This window comes from Neofelis nebulosa, chromosome 6 (genome assembly GCF_028018385.1).
Source record: "Neofelis nebulosa isolate mNeoNeb1 chromosome 6, mNeoNeb1.pri, whole genome shotgun sequence".
Classification (NCBI taxonomy): Eukaryota; Metazoa; Chordata; class Mammalia; order Carnivora; family Felidae; genus Neofelis; species Neofelis nebulosa.
The window spans coordinates 117,011,119-117,029,854 of NC_080787.1; the positions used below are offsets into that span (position 1 = coordinate 117,011,119).

At 39.3% G+C, this 18,736-nt stretch overlaps 1 protein-coding gene across 9 annotated transcripts in view; it reads left to right on the forward strand.

Annotated features, from left to right (window-relative positions):
- NCOA7 (nuclear receptor coactivator 7) overlaps nucleotides 1-18,736 on the forward strand; it is a 156,577-nt gene that overhangs the window by 68,527 nt on the left and 69,314 nt on the right. For all 9 annotated transcript variants that reach the window (XM_058735175.1, XM_058735173.1, XM_058735167.1 and 6 more), the window contains one exon: nucleotides 1,848-2,068. In XM_058735175.1, coding sequence (XP_058591158.1) covers nucleotides 1,848-2,068 — 221 coding nt within the window. The remainder of the gene's footprint in view (nucleotides 1-1,847; nucleotides 2,069-18,736) is intronic.

Below are 18,736 nucleotides of genomic sequence, written 5' to 3' on the forward strand. Positions count from 1 at the left end.
GAACATTATCTGACTCAACATTGTGAAGAACTACTCGCTCTTACCAGAAAAAAAAAAATTTAGGATCTGAGGTTAGAAAATAAAAACATGTCTACTGAATAGAACTCCTTTTTATGAATCTCCAGTTTGGTTTGGTTTGTGGTTTGTTTAACAAGTAAACATAACAAGATAGCTAAACTAAGAGATGGGGAGTATGTGCATCTATGATTTTTGCCCAGCTGTCCTTTCTCCTAGGCTATATGCTCATTTATTAGCCAGCTACAGTCTAAGGACATGACTGCTTGCTAAGTGTTCAATGAATTACAGCCTAGTTGAAATATTTTGTTGGAATATGAGAGTTTATCTCAAAAGCTGAATGTATTATGTATCTTACCATGCTTAGTTCTCATGTCATTATGTGATGATGTGAGGGGACATTTTACTATTTCAGTTTGTTTATTTGTGTTACATGTTGACACATATTCTCTCAATCGGACCCAATTAAATAGCGAGGCCTCAGTGAGGGACCTCTCCAAACTGTTAAATGGATTTGTTCAATGTCACAAAGCAAAGAAGCATAAAATCTAACCTTAGTCCCTGTATTATTCCTGCGGGTATTTCATTTTTCTCCCAAAACATTTCTTTATCCTTGCCCAACATTGAATTGTATAAATGCTCCAGATAGCAAAGGAAATAGACATGTATGTGTCAGAGATAGTGACTGTGTGTAAACAGAAAGGGAGCAAAAAGAGTCCTAATTAAAAATATTTACACTGGAGCAGACTGCCATGTATAGTAGAGGCCAGGACCCTTGTTCTTTATATTCTGGTAAGGTAAAAGTATTCTTCAGAAGGCCTGGTAAGTACAGAGTGACACATCAATTAATTACAGTGATACCTCAGTTGGAAAATATTTTGAGTTATTGGATCTCAGCAAATTATGATAAACTTCATCTCTTACACATCTTTGACTTAGTAAGGGATTGAAAACATCAAATATGTTAACTAATGTATCAGTCAGCTCTGATATTAGTAATGATAATGATAACTATATATATTGTCATTATGGCATTTTCTGTCTCTGGAAATGCAGCTCTTTCTTCGGTACCACTAGCATCTATGTATAAAGGAAAAGAATTGCTCGGACCTGAGCCAGCTTGCCAAAGTTCTACACTCAGTGTGTGAATCAGTTATAAAGGATTTATTCTTACAAATGTGTTTGCCCATCAGTCCAAAGGTACCGTTGAAAACCTGAAACTCTCTCTCTCTCTTTATTTATTTTTGTAATTAAAAAAATTTTTTTTAATGTTTATTTATTTTTGGGGGAAAGAGAGAGACAGAGCATGAATTGGGAGAGGGTCAAAGAGAGAGGGCAACACGGAAGCCAAAGCAGGCTCCAGGCTCCAAGCTGTCAGCACAGAGCCCAACACAGGGCTCAGGCCCATGGACCCTGAGATCATGACCTGAGCCGAAGTCGGATGCTCAATCGACTGAGCCACCCAGGGGGCCCCGTCTCTCTCTTTTTTTAATGTAACACTTCAAACATGGCAGCTGTATATTTTGATTTAAAAAAATGTTCAACATTTAGAATCTAGTCTTCCCCCAGGCCTGGAGGATTTCCTAATAATTTTCTGAGATGTAAGTACTGAGGATATAAGATTGAGGAAATACTCCAGGACTCCATGTAATAAGAATTTTTAGGTGATTAGAAAAGAAGACAATAAGAGGAAAATGTGATTAACAGAAATATAAAGTGTTTTCTGTATCAGTTAAGTAGTTTTTCAAAGCCCATCAGCATGAAACTAATATAATTTCTCCTAGAAAATCATTTCTTTCTTCAGTGTTTTTCCCTTTTTCCCTCATTCCTAGATTGAAAAAGAAAAAACAGGCCAAACAAAATGCAGAGACAGCCTCAGCTATTGCCACAAGGACCCACACTGGAAAAGAGGATGCGAAAGCAGTCATTTTAGAACAAGACAAGTGCAACATTGCTGTGGAAGAGGAATATATTACTGATGAGAAAAAAAAGAGAAAAAATAATCAGTTAAAGGAGATCAGGCGTACAGAACTGAAGAGATATTATAGTACTGGTGAGTATTGGTGGCAATCTGGTAGTATTTTCATTTTATTTCATTATTTTATTTTATTTTAAAAATTTTTAATGTTTATTTATTTTTGAAAGAGACTGAGACAGAATGCAAGTGGTTAGGGGCAGGGAGAGAGGGAGACACAGAATCCGAAGCAGCCTCCAGGCTCTGAGCTGTTAGCACAGAGCCCAACAGGGCTCTGGTGTGTCTGGTGGGGAGGTGCCCCTGCCCCTCCAAGACGTCAGGGTTTCTGTTTGGGTCTAGTTTAGAACCTTTCCTTAAAGCGGGGCCATGCTGCCAGGGTTCGCCTTCAGACTTTTTTTTTTTTTTTAAACCCTCTTTTGAGTCTACAGAAATGTCTTTCAGAGGATCAGGTCTGCTCTTAGTTTCATTTTGGTTTCTCCCACTCTTTAAAAATCAGTTCCATGAGGATAGACAGAAGCCGTCTTGAGTGTGCTGTGCACGGGGCTGTCTCTGTGCAGGTGCAAGGGTGTCCTGTGTGCATGCACACATGTGTGTCGATGTGGAGATGGGGTACACTGCTCCCCACTTCAGCCCCAGCCCTAGTTTTCCTATCCATGCAGTTAGGGACTTAATTTAAAATCCTTATTTTGTAGGGCCGCCGCCTTCAAAACACACTGCTACAACATTCTAATAAAGGCTCATTTAACCCCCTCTCTCATGTTGTGTGAATATCCATGTTTAGCAACATTTTGACCTGTGGTAGAAGACTTAGTTTTGCAACATTCTAATTTTTTGTTGTGTAAAACCCTATATTGCTCATTGATTTTTGTTTTGAGTGCATAACTTACATGGGCTGAAGGAGGGGAGGGTGGGGAAGAGTGGCTTTCATTCCAAGATCCAGGGATTTGGGGGATAGGAGGGATATTGACATTAGGGGGGGAGGTGTTTTTACACCAAAAAATTAGGAGTATGCAAGCATTTCAATTCCTCACATTTTTCTGTGTGCCTGGCAAATAAACACTTGTCTTATACTAAAAAAAAAAAAAAAAAAAAAAAAAAAAAAGAACTCACGAGCTGTGAGATCATGACCTGAGCCGAAGTCGGATGCTCAACCGACTGAGCCACCCAGGTGCCCCAGTATTTTCATTTTAAAAGTCTGTCATAGTTTTTAAAAGAATATTGATAGGGGCGCCTGGGTGGCTCAGTCGGTTGGGCATCCGACTTCAGCTCAGGTCATATTCTTGTGGTTCATGGTTTGAACCCCACATCTGGCTCTGTGCTGACAGCTCAGAGCCTGGAGCCTGCTTCGGATTCTGTCTCTCTCTCTCTCTGCCCCTCCCCCGCTCACGCTCTGTCTCACTCTCTCTCTCTCAAAAATAAACATTTAAAAAAATTTTTTTTTAAATAAAAGAATATTGACATATAACTGATGATTGTCGTCCTAATAATAACAGTTTATTGAGAGCTACAAGGTGCCGTTCACCCTTGTTTTATATACATAATCTTGGGTAAAGGATGACAGTGACATAATGTTGGTGTGTCTCATTTAACTTTGGGTTCCCAGCCTCTAGCTCCTAGTGTGCCCTAATAGGTATCTATCTAATGGCTGGTCACTTACCTTGTATGGGAAATGCTTTTCTTAAGGTATATAGACATATCCTTAAATGTGTTGCTAGACATGCCTGTACTATGTGGCATCAGCTGGGCAATAGAAAATGGTGGAGACGTGGTCTAGCATCCATCAGTTTAAAAAAAAAAAAAAAAGACCATGATTTAGTTTTAGTTGAGGGGATTTTTTTTTTTTAAGTAACCTATGCCCAGTGTGGGGCTTGAATTCATGACCCTGAGATCAACACTTGAATGCTTCACCAACTGAGCCAAACAGGCACCTTTAGTTAAGGGGAATGTTAAAATCAGTCTGCAGTATTATAGAGTTTCTCAGAATATTCATTGCATCTGAAACTGCGTCAACAAAAGTAGCATAGCCAGCGTAATGGAGGTGATAATCCCACTTTAGTGTGATGGAGGTGATAATCCCGCTTTACCGGGATCACCCATCTCACACATGCAGGCCTGGGGTATGTTCCGAAAAGAAAGGGAACTGAGAGCCAAAACTTGATGTGGCATACAGGTTACAGGGTAGGTAAGACTGCTAGGCTAAGAGAGAGAGACGATGGGGTCTCTGAGAACGGGGTGCATTACACTATATGAAATGTGCTCTTGTAGCAGAGACTTCTCCCAAGGGCCCCAAGTTTGGTCACAATTAATGCCAAGTTTCTGGGAGACATATCTTGTCTCCATTTTAATATAACTTTCTGGCAGTGCTCATCAAAGATATAAGGGGCTCCCTTTGCAGTGGTAATAAATGTGACTGGGCAGACATTTCTCCAACAGAGACAGATGAGGTATCTGCAGTGCAAAGTATGTGGTTTGTAGCAGTCCACATGTGATTCTATCATGTATTGATTATAATGTCATTATATCATGTATTACATAGCTTAATGGATGCTTTTAATCTCTAGCCATTTAGGATTTTATAAAAAGCTGTAATCGTCACCTATTGAATAAACTTCTTTGTGACTAGACTTCCCTTTTAAATTTAAAGTGTTGAGTATTATCCCTTATTTCCAAAAAGAGGAAGAGGATTAAGAAATTGCATTTCTCATCTTCTTTTACATATGACTCGTGCAAAATGGACACTTGAAAATGTGTGGCTTTAAATAGTTGTGCAGCTTAAATATTATCTTTTTTCATCTTTATTGTAAATGCAGTTGCTTAAGAAGTTTTTTCAAGCAGAGACATTTTGCTTTGTAGGGTTTCCCTGAAAGAGGCTGGTGGATTCCTATTGATTGAGGTTTCTTTTAGTCATGATGCTGTGCTGTGGATGCTGTGCTGGGACAGCTTTTAATGTGCTGCTCTCTGTTGCATGTGTAATCCTTTAAATCTGAAACAGTACCCTTCACTCTGCTCTTTACCTAACCAACTCTCACTTGACCACAAAATCACCTCAGGAAGCCCTACCTGTCCGTGGCCAGCTTAGACTCTCGTTCGGCACTCTTGTCATGGATTTATTTGTCTGGTTTCCTATTTATAGGCTATCGTCACTTGGACCTGTGTCATTAGCTTTGTGTGGTATCTGAGTTACAGGTGCTCCTTAAATTTGCATGGGGTGTATGAATTAATACATAGATGAATGTATACTGTTTCAGTTTGAGTTCATGAAAATTCTGGAAGGATATAGGTGGCAGTGCAATAGTTGGGTCAGAATTATTCTGTGCTTTTATTTGGTAGCAATAAGTAAAGAGATGCAATCATGGCTTTTCATTTTCTCTTAAGAATGGTAATGATAACTGGTTTGGAGGTTTGGGGCATTTCCCTAGGAGAATTCAGTGCTAACAGAAAACCACTAGATGGCCATTGAATTCCAGAGTTCTTTGTCTCTTTTCACATCAGTCTCTAGAAGACAAACACCCATATTGGCAGGTTTGCTTGATCTCATAGGGCTGACCTGGCATATTCCCTAGACTCCCATCCCTAGATGTTATTCTGTACCACTAGGTGGAGCAGTAGGTCTCAAATCAAGAGTAATCCCATTTCTACTTCTGGTGGCTCTCGCCTGGGGAGAACAGACACTAAAATGGGTTCTTGTCAGCTACACTAAGGATTTGGACTTTTCTGTAATCAGTAGGGAGCTATTGGGGGAACTCCCCAATTGTGTGTTTTAAGATGATAAATCTGAGGACATTGGGTAGAAATGAGCCTGAAGGCAAGTAATACTGGCTAGAGACTGGGGCAGAGGGGAAAGGGCCCCTTAAGGAGATATTTTGCTCATAGAATCAGCAGTATTTGGTGATCATTCTAGTGTGTGAAGGAGAAAAAGAACAGAGTCCAGAACAGACAAACTGGAAAATTTACGAAGGAAAAAAGAATTCAGTGTGTTTATGTTTGGAGATGTTTTTGAGGTACCAAGTGGATTTGTCTAGACGGTCCTAGATTTCAGGTGAAAAGCCTGTAATTTGCTACTCACAGGTGTAACATAACCCTCACATGTCACAGAAGTTAACAGGGAACATACAGAGTCAACACAAAAAGTTAATGGATGACAAATAATAAACAGACTGGAAGGACCTATAAACAGTATGTTGATAATCGTTTTCTCTGAGTACAAAAGTTGCAAGAGAGTTTTGTTTTCTTAATTTTTTTTACGTATTACACATTTTTTTTACGTATTAGTGTTAGTAATAAAATATAGAAACTGAATAATAGAGTAAACCCAAGGCCTTTGCAAAAAGAACATTAGACAAATTTGAAGTTCTATAATCAATAAAGAAGGAAAATAATAACTTTCTGTAGGTATCTATTTCTACATTGCTAACATCTACCTAATCTAAGGAAGCATATTTTGACAAAATAATGTTTTTTTTTTGTTTTTTTTTTTTTTGTTAAATTAGATTTATCTATGCCTCATGTGAGCCTTGGGTAACAATTCATTGCTATCTCCTGACAGTTACAAGAATGCAACAGTTAGATTCCTATAAAAGATGTTATGGAAAGATTGAGTCATTGTAGTTGCCCCATTGTAACAAAATGGTGCAAATTCTAAAACTGTTTTGTTTCTCAGAGGGGAGTTGGAGAAGGAAGTGAATTAATTACATTGAGACAGATGGTATCAGATAAATCTAGATCTAGTACCCAGTGTAGCACATGGCACAGGGTCAACATCCAAAAAAAATACTGCCCCAAAGCTTCTAGAATATATGAAGTCAACTCTTCTGTGCTTGCACTTATATTTGCTGATGCATGTGACTCTTTTTAAACTTATATTTATTTATGTGAACTCTTAAGGAATTGTTTGATAATCGTGCATCTTACTAGATGTGTACATATGTATCTTTTGTCTGGTCCATATTACAGTATCAAAATGTATTTAATGGCATGAATTATATCATTAAATTCTTCTATATTAAAGGAATACGTTATTCTTTAGTCTTAGGATAATGCACATCCTTGCTTCTGTGAAAGTGGAGATAGGAATGGGAATATTCAAAGTGGGTAATATCCTCAGTAGGAAAGTTCTTTAACTGAAACACAGGTAGGCAGATGTAAAATTTGAAAAAGATGGAGAAATTTTACAAATATGGGAGGTAAGCCTAAATTGGAATAAAATATATTTTCGTGATTTTGTAGTGTTTTAGCATAAAAGTTTAATTTTTAAAAATACTGCAGTGAAATAGATATTTTAAGAGAATTGAGAAGTTATTTTAACAAAAAGAAAACACTTGAGTAAGACTATAGGCACTTTTGTGATTGCATGGTCGAAGATTTATTCAGAGAGAACCTCTGCAGTGTTGAGAATCAATCTAGCTTTCAATAATCTGTCATGTTTATATTAATCATTCAAATCATAGTTTTCCCTCCTGAATTCAAAAGAAACTTAATAAGAATAAAATAATGAGTGAAACTTTCTACTTTTCCTTTTTAAGTATTTTTGGGTTTTGCTACAACATGAACATTAGCAATTGCTGAATTATTTCCCACAATTCAATCCTGAGACATTTCCTGACACAGATTACGTTTTTGTAGACTTTTTCTAACCACATGTATGAATATTTCCTGTATGTCATTTCTCTTTGTTTCATGTAACAAGTTCTGAAAGCCAAAGTTATGTTATTATGAGAAATGAATTTCCAAATATAAAAGTAGGTCAAGCCGCAACATATAATAACGTTGCCTTCTATTCCAAGGTAATGATCATTCTGGTAGTTTAGAGCCCAAAGAATCACACAATAAAGGATTAAAATGGACTTCAATGTGGAAAGAGGATGTCAAGAAATAATGTGTTTGTTTGTTTGTTTGTTTGTTTTTAATCAGGCAGAATATAGAGACTTAAGGGACTTGGGTATAAAATAAATTGATATTATTAGGATGGAAGTAATTAGGCCTGTGCTTCTTGGGCCCATCAGGGAAGTTAGATTAATGTTTAAGTGAAGTCATACCATGAAAACCTAAGTGCACAGGACAAACCTGACAAATGCCCCCAGAGTGCACAAGTTGTTGAGGAAGGAATGTAAATGATGAGAGCAGATGACAGGGGCGAGGCTTGAGCAAAGAGTCTAACAATCAAAGGTGTTCTTGGCGAAGAATCAAAACAATGGGAAAAGAAGCAGTAATCCAACACAGTGAAAGAAGAATGCTTTCATACCTGACTTTAGAAATCAAAAGAGCTCACCATATTTAGGCAGAATGGGGAAGGAGTATTCAGCATGTAGAGAAACTATGGCAGATGTTCACAGGTCACACATAAATGGTAAAAACAACCTTTATAAAAAATGTTACCTACAAAGGAACAAAGAGAGTCAGGCACAGACTTCACAGCGGTGAACACCAAAGGAATGAAATCTTCATAGTTGTGAAGTAAAAGCTGTTTTTCAAGCTCAAAGACAACAGGACATTCTCAGGCATACTAAATCTGAGAAACATACCATTTATGTCATACCTTTCCTAAACGGAGTTACTGAGTGGGAGAGACTTTTTCTTTTCTCCCTGAGGACTCTATCACAATCTAGTCCTCAAGAATGAAAGTCATTTTATGAAAGAATTGGTGGTGAGCATTACAACCAATTAAACATAAAATTGAAAAGATATAACCGTTGCAAATATAGTTAAAAGCATAAATATAAAAACTTAAAAAATAAAGCATGAATATAAAAAGGTATATTTTTTTCAGCTTTATGAGATAAAATTGACGTAACTTTGTATAAATTTAAAGTATACGGAGTGTTGACTTGATGCGTGTGTGTATATATTGCAAGACTATTGCCACTATAGCTTTAGCTAACACCTCCATAGGTCACATAATTACCATTTCGTTTTTGTGGTGAGAACATTTAAGATCCACTCTCAGCAACTTTCAGATACACAGTATAGTATTATTAACTATGATCACCATACTGGAAGTTTGCATTCTTTGGTCAACATTTACCCATTTCCCCCAATCCCCGAGCTCTTAGTAACCTGACAGTGATCAAGGGACACTCCTTCTTTTTCCTCTCACAACTCCAACACTCCCATTAACGTAGTATATTATAATCCATTCTTGTTATTGTTGAAGCAAAAAGTATAATCACTGAACCAAGCAGCTGTGTTTTAAAAAACCTGTTGTACTAGGAGCTAAAGCTGAGTCTAGTCCTATTATAATCTGTTTAATCTACATCTTGTTCCCTAATTGATCTGCAATATCACATTTGTATTAGGAGAAATCTCAATGTAAGAGAAATATCCAACTGTGATTTGGGCTGAGAAAAGGACAATAGATCAGATTACATATGGTCAGTGATTTTTTTCAGTTTAAGTGATTTTTGAAAAATCAAATTAGAAGTGTACTGGGGGAGGTGCAAAGGAAAAATGCTCTAATACATTGATAGTGGGAGAGTAATGTGGTCACATCTTTCTGGAAGGCAATAACCATTTTTATCAAGAGACTTACCATTTGCATACTCTTTGGCCCAACAACTGTGTTGTAGAAATTTGCCCTAAGGAACCAGTCATGTGCATATTAGAAGATTTAACTACAGTGACTAATATTGCATTGTTTTATTATTTTGTTACTTTGTTTTTACTTTAAGTTTTTAATTTCAGGTAACTACAGTGTTACATTAGTTTCAGGTGCACAATATAGTAATTTAACACTTCCATATATCCCTCTGTGCTCACCTCAAGTGCACTCCTTAATCCCCATCATCTACCTAACCCATTCTCTGGCCCCTCCCCTCTGTTTTTTTTTTTTCCTCTGCTTGTTTGTTTTGTTTTTTAAATTGCATATATGAGTGAAATCATGGTATTTGTGTTTCTCTGTCTGACTTGTCTCTCTTAGCATTATAATCTCTGTCTCCATACATGCCATTGCAAATGGCAAGATTTCATTCTTTTCTATGGCTGAATAATACTCCATTGTGTAAATATACCACGTCTTATTCACTGCATTGCTTTAAATAATGGAAAAATAAAAATAACATAAATGACATAAAATGGAAGACTATGTGCCATTTAAAAATGATGTAGAAAAAAGATGTCGGAAATTTTCACACACACAAAATTTTACAGTAGGAAAGCAGGTTGCCAACAGTATATAGAGTATGATTCATTTTTGTGAGAAAAAAAAAACATATACATACAGAAAGAGAGATGGAGAACTGCTGGAATTCTGTTCATGAGAATGTAAGCATTGGTTCTTTCTGAATGGGGATAAAATGGGTTATTTGTATTTCCTTCTCTTATTCAACTCTATGTTTTAATGACTGTATAGTTTTGATTAATACAGAATTTTTATATTTCATAGTTTCTTCTAAATTTTAAATTTACCCAACTAAGTTTTTGATTCACTTATTGAAAAAACAAAAGCGACCTTGAAGAATTTTCGGATGGTACGAAAGAGAGTAGGAAGGAGAGTAGAAGCGGCTGTAGGCACAAGGAAGAGCAGAAAGAGCTTATTTTGGATGAGTGTCTCCTGTAGTTAGATGCTTTATTTCATTATTTAATTGAATACTCATCATGATTTAATGCAGGTGGTAGTAGCCTATTTTATAAATGAAAACACCTAGAACCTGCGTGACTCCCCAAAGGCCCCACCGTGGATCAGCATGAAGCAGGAATTTAAGCCCAGTCCTCTGGCACACACACCCTAGCAAAGCCGTTGTACCCCGAGTGAACTCTGAGAGAGGAATAAGGCAAAAGTTAAGTAAAATTTTAGTGTCATCTCCACAGCCCGAGGGGCATTGTTGTTTCTTAGTAAGGAGAAAAAGTTGATTATACGTGGAGTTTCCATTTCCCCTGAGCTATAATGTGAGTGCTGATAAGGTTGAGATTTCTGTCTGGGCTAACTACCTGAGCTCATCATATATGTGTGTCATCTATGTGTGACGTTGAAACGCTCTTGGTTTTATGGCTGCTATGTCAAAAGCTGACTCAACAACTGAAATAAACTGTTCACTTAGATAGGAGATTAGTTAACTCATTCCACAAATACTTGAGGGCCTGCTCCCTGCTGAGGGCCGCTACTAGGCTCTGAGGTAAAGAATTTAAACAACTCCCCCACCCTTCTTGCTTTCTAGATTTTGCATCAGCATGACTCACTTTAGTCAAGGACTGTATTGCCTGTGACATGCTTGAAGGAAGGAAAATAAGGTCTACAGGGCATTTCCCTTTGTGTCAAGAGAGGATAAAATCTGGAGTTCATATTTAGTATAGTGAATTCTTCCTCACATGCCTGCCCTCTCCATCCTCAGGAGATGAGGTTCCTCATGACATGCCTTTTAAAAATTGTATTGTAACAGCTTATAATTCAGGTATTCCATAATATTATAAACATATTAAATATAACATTTAATATTTTCATTGCACTCTTTTTTTTTAATTTTTTTTAACGTTTATTTATTTTTGAGACAGAGAGAGACAGAGCATGAATGGGGGAGGGGCAGAGAGAGGGAGACACAGAATTGGAAGCAGGCTCCAGGCTCCGAGCCATCAGCCCAGGGCCCGACGCGGGGCTCGAAATCACGGACTGCGAGATCGTGACCTGAGCTGAAGTCGCCGCTTAACCGACTGAGCCACCCAGGCACCCCATTTTCACTGCACTCTTGACAGAGTCAGGCCAACAATGTCAGAAATGTTTTATCACCGATAGGGAACACATTTCTTTAAACAATTACAAATCCTGTATTTTTATTCAAGGACATTTTCTTAAAACTTTATTTTAGAAAGAGTAAGTGTGTGAGCAGGGGCGAGGGGCAGAAGGAGGGAGAGAGAGAGAGAGGGAGAGAGAGAGAATCTCAAGCGTCATGCTCATCATGGAGCCGGACATGGCGGGGCTCGATCCCACGACCCTGGGATCATGACCTGAGCCAAAATCAAGAGTTGGACACTCAGTCGACTGAGCCACCCAGCCACCCTAACTTCAAGAAGAAGTTAATTTCTAACTTAACTTTTTAAACTATTAAATCTTGAATCTGCCTGTACTGATTTGAGAGTGATCTGAATTTTTCTCCAAGTCTTAGCTGGTGTTCATCCAACCTCATTTAATAGTAATTCTTAAGGTTTCCTGAGTCCTTTTTCATGCATTGTGGAGTGCTTTACCTTGATCGAAATGCCTTATGTAATCCTTACAGCAACTCTCTGTGGGAGTCCAGTTGGTATCCCCACTTTATTTTATTTTATTTTATATTTTTATTTTTATTTATTTATTTATTTTAAAGCAGGCTCCACACCCAACATGGGGCTTGAAGTCAGGATTCTGAAATCAAGAGTCACATGCTCCACTCACTGAGCCAGTCAGGTGCCTCTATATCCCCAATTTACATGCTGGGGGACTGTCTCTGATTAAGTGAAGTTACTTACTTATACAGTGAGCTAGGGGCAGACCAGGGCTGTCATTGAGTCTGTCTGATGCCAAAGCCTCCCCTCTAATGTGAAGTTACATGACATTTATGGGAAAAGCCAGCCTTTTCTTACTGGCTTATACAAGCATTTTATTTTAAAGTTTATTTATTTATTTTGAGGGGAGGGAGGAGAGAGCATGGGAAGGGCAGAGAGAGAGAATACAAAGCAGGCTCCCCGCTGTCAGCACAAGGCCTGATGTGGGGCTCAGTCTCACGGTTTGCAAGATCATGGCCTGAGCCCAAACCAGGAGTCCCACACTCAACTAATGGAGAAACCCAGGCACCCCTAAAGGCCTTTATATATTACATTAAATTACTTCAATATAGTTCTGAATTTTGATATTTCACCATAGTGTTTTGATCGCCATGGTTTTATTATCATTTGTTTTAACAATACAGTGTTCCTACTGTCATTTTTCTTTTAAAGATAATTTTGGATAGTCTTATGATGTATTTATGCTTACAGAAATATGATGATCAATTCGGCATATTTCCCTTCTCCAAATTTTTTTTTTATTTATTTAAATTGCATTTCATTTAAACAGTGATTTGAAGAAAAAGTGAAATTTTTACAAGAATGAGATTTCCAATTTAGGAACATTATATGTAGTTCCCTTTATTCAAGCTTCCATATACATACTTTAGTTAACCTTTTGAATTTTCTTTATATGTATCTTCCCATTATCTCATTTTAATTATTCCTAGACATTTTCTAGTTTCATACTGTTATGTCTGGGACCTTTCAAAATACACTTCTGTCACAAATATAAAAGACTATTATATCTGGCCACCTTGCTGAACAATTTTATGAGTTCTGGATATTTTCATGATGTTGGTTCTTTAGGTAGACAGTTAACTCATCTGCTGATCATGAAGATTTCATTTCTTTCTTTTCAGTATGTAAAACTTTGATCTTTTCCTTTGATTAGAGACTCCAAAACAAAGTTGAGTATAAACCACGATAGTAGGGATTCTTACATTTACGCTGGTTAGTGTGTTAGTATTTGCTTTCCGTTTCTGATAGAACTCATCTCGGTTGCCTCAGATATGCTTTAGGACAGTTTCGACTAGCACTTAATTTCTGAAGAGCTCACTGGCCAACCGGCAGCTGCCTGGAGTACGGTCCACAGGTGTTGTGTTGCAGTGCTGTGAAAGGTGGCCTCCAAAGAATGGCAGACTTTCCGTCTTCATCCTTGGGAGCTCCAAAGGGTCTGTCTCTGTGATGCTTGTAGTGTTGCTGCTTTCATCTCCACTACAGAGTTCATTTTTATGACCTTAAGTTCTTGAGGTTTAGACTTGCATCACATTAGGTTAGCCTCTTTCAGCCGAGTGGGAGACATTATGCCCCAAAGCCTTAAAAGCTTTGCTGGAATTGCTCTTAAGCACGTGTCTCCCACAAAACAAAGGGATAAAAGGAATGGGGTGGAGCTCACGCAGTGCCTGCGGGTATTTCTCCCCCGCTGCACACCTTGGAGTCTCTCTTCTAGAAAGCTGGGGTGGAGGCCTCACTGGTGCCTGAGTTCAGGGTGTGTTCAGGTAATGAACAAGCCACTACAGACCAGGAAGTGAACATTCTCACAGGGAAAGTGCTTTTGTTTTACAACTTTTAGGGATCCACTGATTTTTTTCAGAAGCAGATTTTTAATATCAAAGAGTAAAAATTCTTCATCATGTTAAGGAAGTTCACTCCTATTCTTAGTTTTCTAACAGTTTTTTTTTTTCCTTTTAAGAAAAGATAGTGGCTGATTCATTCATCCAAGGCTTCTTTGGCATGTATCAAAGTGATCAGATGTAGTTCTTCTTTTTTAAATAATTTATAATAATCTATCATATTAATTTTCTATGACTCCTGTATTTTGGGAATGAAACCTTTTGCTTAGGTTGATAATTCTTTTAATACCCTACTCTGTTCAAATTTCTATTAACTTAATGTTGACTGCATTATTATTAATAATACTAGCATTTGCTAAGCGCTTATTCTGTGCTGGGCTCTGAGATGAACACTGTCTTTGTTATCTCATTTAATCTTCTGAACAACATTATGAGATAGTTCTTCATTTTACAGGTAAGGAAATGGAGACAAAGATTTCAGGTAACTTGATTAACATCACACAGCTATGAGAAAGTGTCAGCATTGCTAGTTGAACTCAGTTCATTTTTGACCCCAAAACCAAATTGTAATCAGAAAAAATGTTTGGTGACATAAGGGAGATGACACATGACTTGATTTTATGGTTAATATCGTCAAACTGTCACAGCCAAATACATCAGTTCCCAGTTCAAGGACATGCCTGTCATTGTAAGTAGATTCTGTTTATAAATCAGGGTGGCCCCATGCACCCCAATGTTAATAGCACACTATCAATAAAAGCCAAATATGGAAAGAACCCAAATGTCAATCAGCTGATGAATGGATAAAGAAGACGTGGTGTGTGGAATATTACTTGGTGATCAAAAATCTTGCCATTTGCAACAACATGGATGGAACTAGAATGTATTATGCTGAGCACAATAAGTCAGAGAAAGACAAATACCATATGATTTCACTCATGTGTAGAATTTAGGAAACAAATAGATGAACATAGGGGAAGGGAAGAAAATAAAATAAGAAAAACAGAGAGGAAAGAAAACCATAAGAGACTCTTAAATACAGAGAACAAACTGAGAGTTGCTGGTGGGGAGATGGGTAGGGGAATGGCTAAATGGGTGATGGACCTTAAGGAGGGCACTTGTTGGCATGAGCACTGGGTGTTAAATGTAAGTTATGAGTCACTAAACTGTATTCCTGAAATCAGTATGACATTATATGTTAACGAACTTGAATTTAAATTTTTTTTAAATCTTTATTTATTTTTTGAGAAAGAGAGCGTGCACGCCTGAGTGGGGGAGGGGCAGAGAGAGAGGGAGGCACAGAATCTGAAGCAGGTTCCAGGCTCTGAGCTGTCAGCACAGAGCCTGATTCGGGGCTTGACTCACAAACTGTGAGATCATGACCTTCGCCCAAGTCAGATGCTCAGCTGCCCCCCAGGAGCCCCAGCTTGAATTTAAATTAGGGGTGCCTGGGTGGCTCAGTCTGTTGGGTGTCCGACTTCAGCTCAGGTCATGATCTCACAGTCTGTGAGTTTGAGCCCCGTGTCCGGCTCTGTGCTGACAGCTCAGAGCCTGGAGTCTGCTTGGATTCTGTGTCTCCCTCTCTCCCCACCCCCCCCCCCCCCACTCATGCTCTGTCTCTCTCTGTCTCTAAAATAAAAACATTAAAAAAAATTTTTTTAAATAAATAAATCAGGGTACCTCTTTCTTAGAAAGATCTAGAGAGACATAGACAATTTTTGCCTCTACAAATCCCCCTCATTTGGATGCTGTGGAAAGCTCTCGTCCCTCTTTAGACAAGGTGTTGAGTGTCCTTGCTGCCAGCTCATGTACCCCATTCAGTTGGTCTTATGATGGAGACGGAAGGAAGAGAGAGCGTTCATTGTTCAAGGAAAGTAAAAAAAGAAGACGTGCACACTGAGTCAGGCCAGTACAGAATTGGTCCTGATACTTTTCAAATTCTATTTGTGCTTCTTCAGACAATGGATGACAGAAAAAAAGTCCACATACTGTCTTTTCTGTCCTTCCAATATCTGTAATAGAGGTTATGGAATCAAGATCCAAGGAATTCACAGTTGCCTTTTGTTTCTGTTTTCAAGGACAGTAATGAACAAAGTCTACTGTCCTGACTTCACCGGGTTCCCAATGGTCTGTGACTGCAGCCAGGTTTAAATGACATCGGTATTGTTTTATTCGTGCTGTTTTTTTCTCAGATCCAGAACATCTAGCCAGTGCTGCATTCCTTCACATCCCCCAGCACACTCACAGCTGAGATCGCTCCTTGAATCCACCAAAATTCCCTCTTTCAATCTGAACCTCTTTTCTTATCTTTTCCTGTACCTGTTCTGCATCCTCGGTAGGCAGAATGATGCCCCTTACCAAAGATGTCTGTGTCCTAAAATCCAAAACCCATTAAAGTTATGGATGGAATTAAGGTTGCTAATCAGCTGACCTTAGGGAAAACATCCTGGCTTGTCCAGGTGTGGCCAGTATAAACTCAAGCGTCTTTAAAAGTGAACAAGGGCAGCAGAAGGGGAGGAAGAGCTAGGAAATGGCACGTGAGAGGACTCGGTTGGGTTTTGCTGGCTTTGCAGGTGGAGGAAGGGACCTTGAGCCAAGGAAAGCAGCCTGCTTCTAGGTGGTGGAGGAGGCAAAGAAATCAGTCTTTCCCTGGAATTTGTAGGCACTGTGATTTTAGCCCATTGAGACTCATGTCAGACTTGGAACCTACAAAACTGTAAGATACTAACTTTGTATTTATTTTTATGTTTTTAAATATTTATTTATTTTGAGAGCAACAGCGAGCATGAGTGGGGGAGGGACAGAGAGAAGAGAGAGAGAATCCCAAGCAGGCTCCGCCCTATCATCATAGAGCTGCACATGGAGCTCGATTTCATGAACTGTGAGATCACGACCTGAGCTGAGATCAGGAGTCTGATGCTTAACCGACTGAGCCACCCAGGCTCCCCTGTGTTTATTTTTGAGGTGGAGGCACATTTGTGATAATTTGTTACAGTAGCAAAAGGAAGCCAATACATCATGCAGTTCTCCTCACTCTAGCATCCTAGGGCCCCTCCCTTACCACTGCCCTGGCCTCACTGCCCTGCTTGGGGCTCCTACACCCCACAGATGGCTGTTACAGCATAGTATTTGCTTATTCCACACATGGTCTGTCACTGTGATGATTAGACCCCACCCCTGGGTGGACCCTTACTGCTTCTTTCAATGTTTGTATTATTAGAACCTTGGTAGTTTTATTTTTATTTATTTATTTAGATTCAAGTTAACATATAGTGTAGTATTGGTTTCAGGAGTAGAATTTAGTGGTTCATCACTTGCATATAACACCCAGTGCTCATCCTATCAAGTGCCCTCCTTAATACCCATCACCCATCTAACCCATCCCTGCACCCACCTCCCCTCCAGAAACCCTCTGTTTATTCTCTGTATTTAAGAGTCTCTAGGGGCTCAGTCAGTTAAGCATCTGACTTTGGCCTAGGTCACTCCTTTTCTTCCCCTTTTACTCGCCACCCCCCATCAGCCACACTTCTTTTCACTCCCCACCTCTAAGCCTTCCTTAGGTTCTGTCCTCAAACCACAGATCTTCTTAAAATGTATTCCTTCATCAGTTGTAACCTCATCCAAGACTTTACAGACCACCACTGCAAGGGATTCCTTCACATCCAGCCTTCATGCGCCTCCAGGCCCTGGACCTGCTCCTGAACATCAGCTTCATTCAGCCCCAGTGCACGGAGCGAGAGGAATCTTCTGTCTGTACACTCATATCTAGGACATCCTCAGATGCAGGAGCCAAGAGCCTTGTGTTGCAGACACCTGGGGTGGGAAGGGGGGAGACATGACTTGGGGGCAGGGCACCAGATCCACCTGGGTGGGGAGTCAACACAGGTGTCCCCACATCCAGGGCTTATGAGAAATGAGATGGGCTGTGCCATGTTTCTTTCCTCTAGGGGTCTTGTCAGTTTTGCCACAGTTATTTCCTTATTAGGCTGGAAAAAACTGGCTCTGAAAACTTTTTTCAGAGGCGGGGCAAATAGGAGGTCCAGTTGCTCTGCCCTGAATAGCTCCTGAGGGACATCTGGCCCTGTTTCCCCTCTGGCAGTAGATACTCTTACATCATTTGCTCCAGGTTTTCCTAAGCAGGGGGAGGGTCCGAATTGTGTACATATAAGGGTCTGAGGAGGCTGAAGCTGGAAATAAAGGTGTCAGTATCACTGGGAGATAGTTCTACCCTTGGAGATGGTCATGGGTCCCCACCTGAAACGCTGGAGGTGGAACCCCATCATGAAGCGTGGCAGAGCCGTCCTCGCCCGAGGCAGCTCCCGTCTCTTCTGGGCTCTCTCCAGGGCCAGAAGCCTCTCCAGTGCTTCATGGACTATGTGCTGCAGACTATGTCTAGGTAAGGTATACAGGACTTCACTTATGGAGACGCGTAGCTGGCCATCTTTAAAACGTAATGCAAAAGAAAAAAAAAATTAAGAATCCATCTGAAGTTTTACCTTGTGCTATAATGATATGAAGACCATCGAATTAGGTTCTAAGAATTTGCCAGTTCTTTGCTTTTAATATTGACTCAACAGTAAAACCTAGTGTTTGACTTGTGGCTTTGATAGTTTTTTGGGGTTTTTTTTAATGTTTTATTTCTGAGAGAGAGACAGACAGAGCA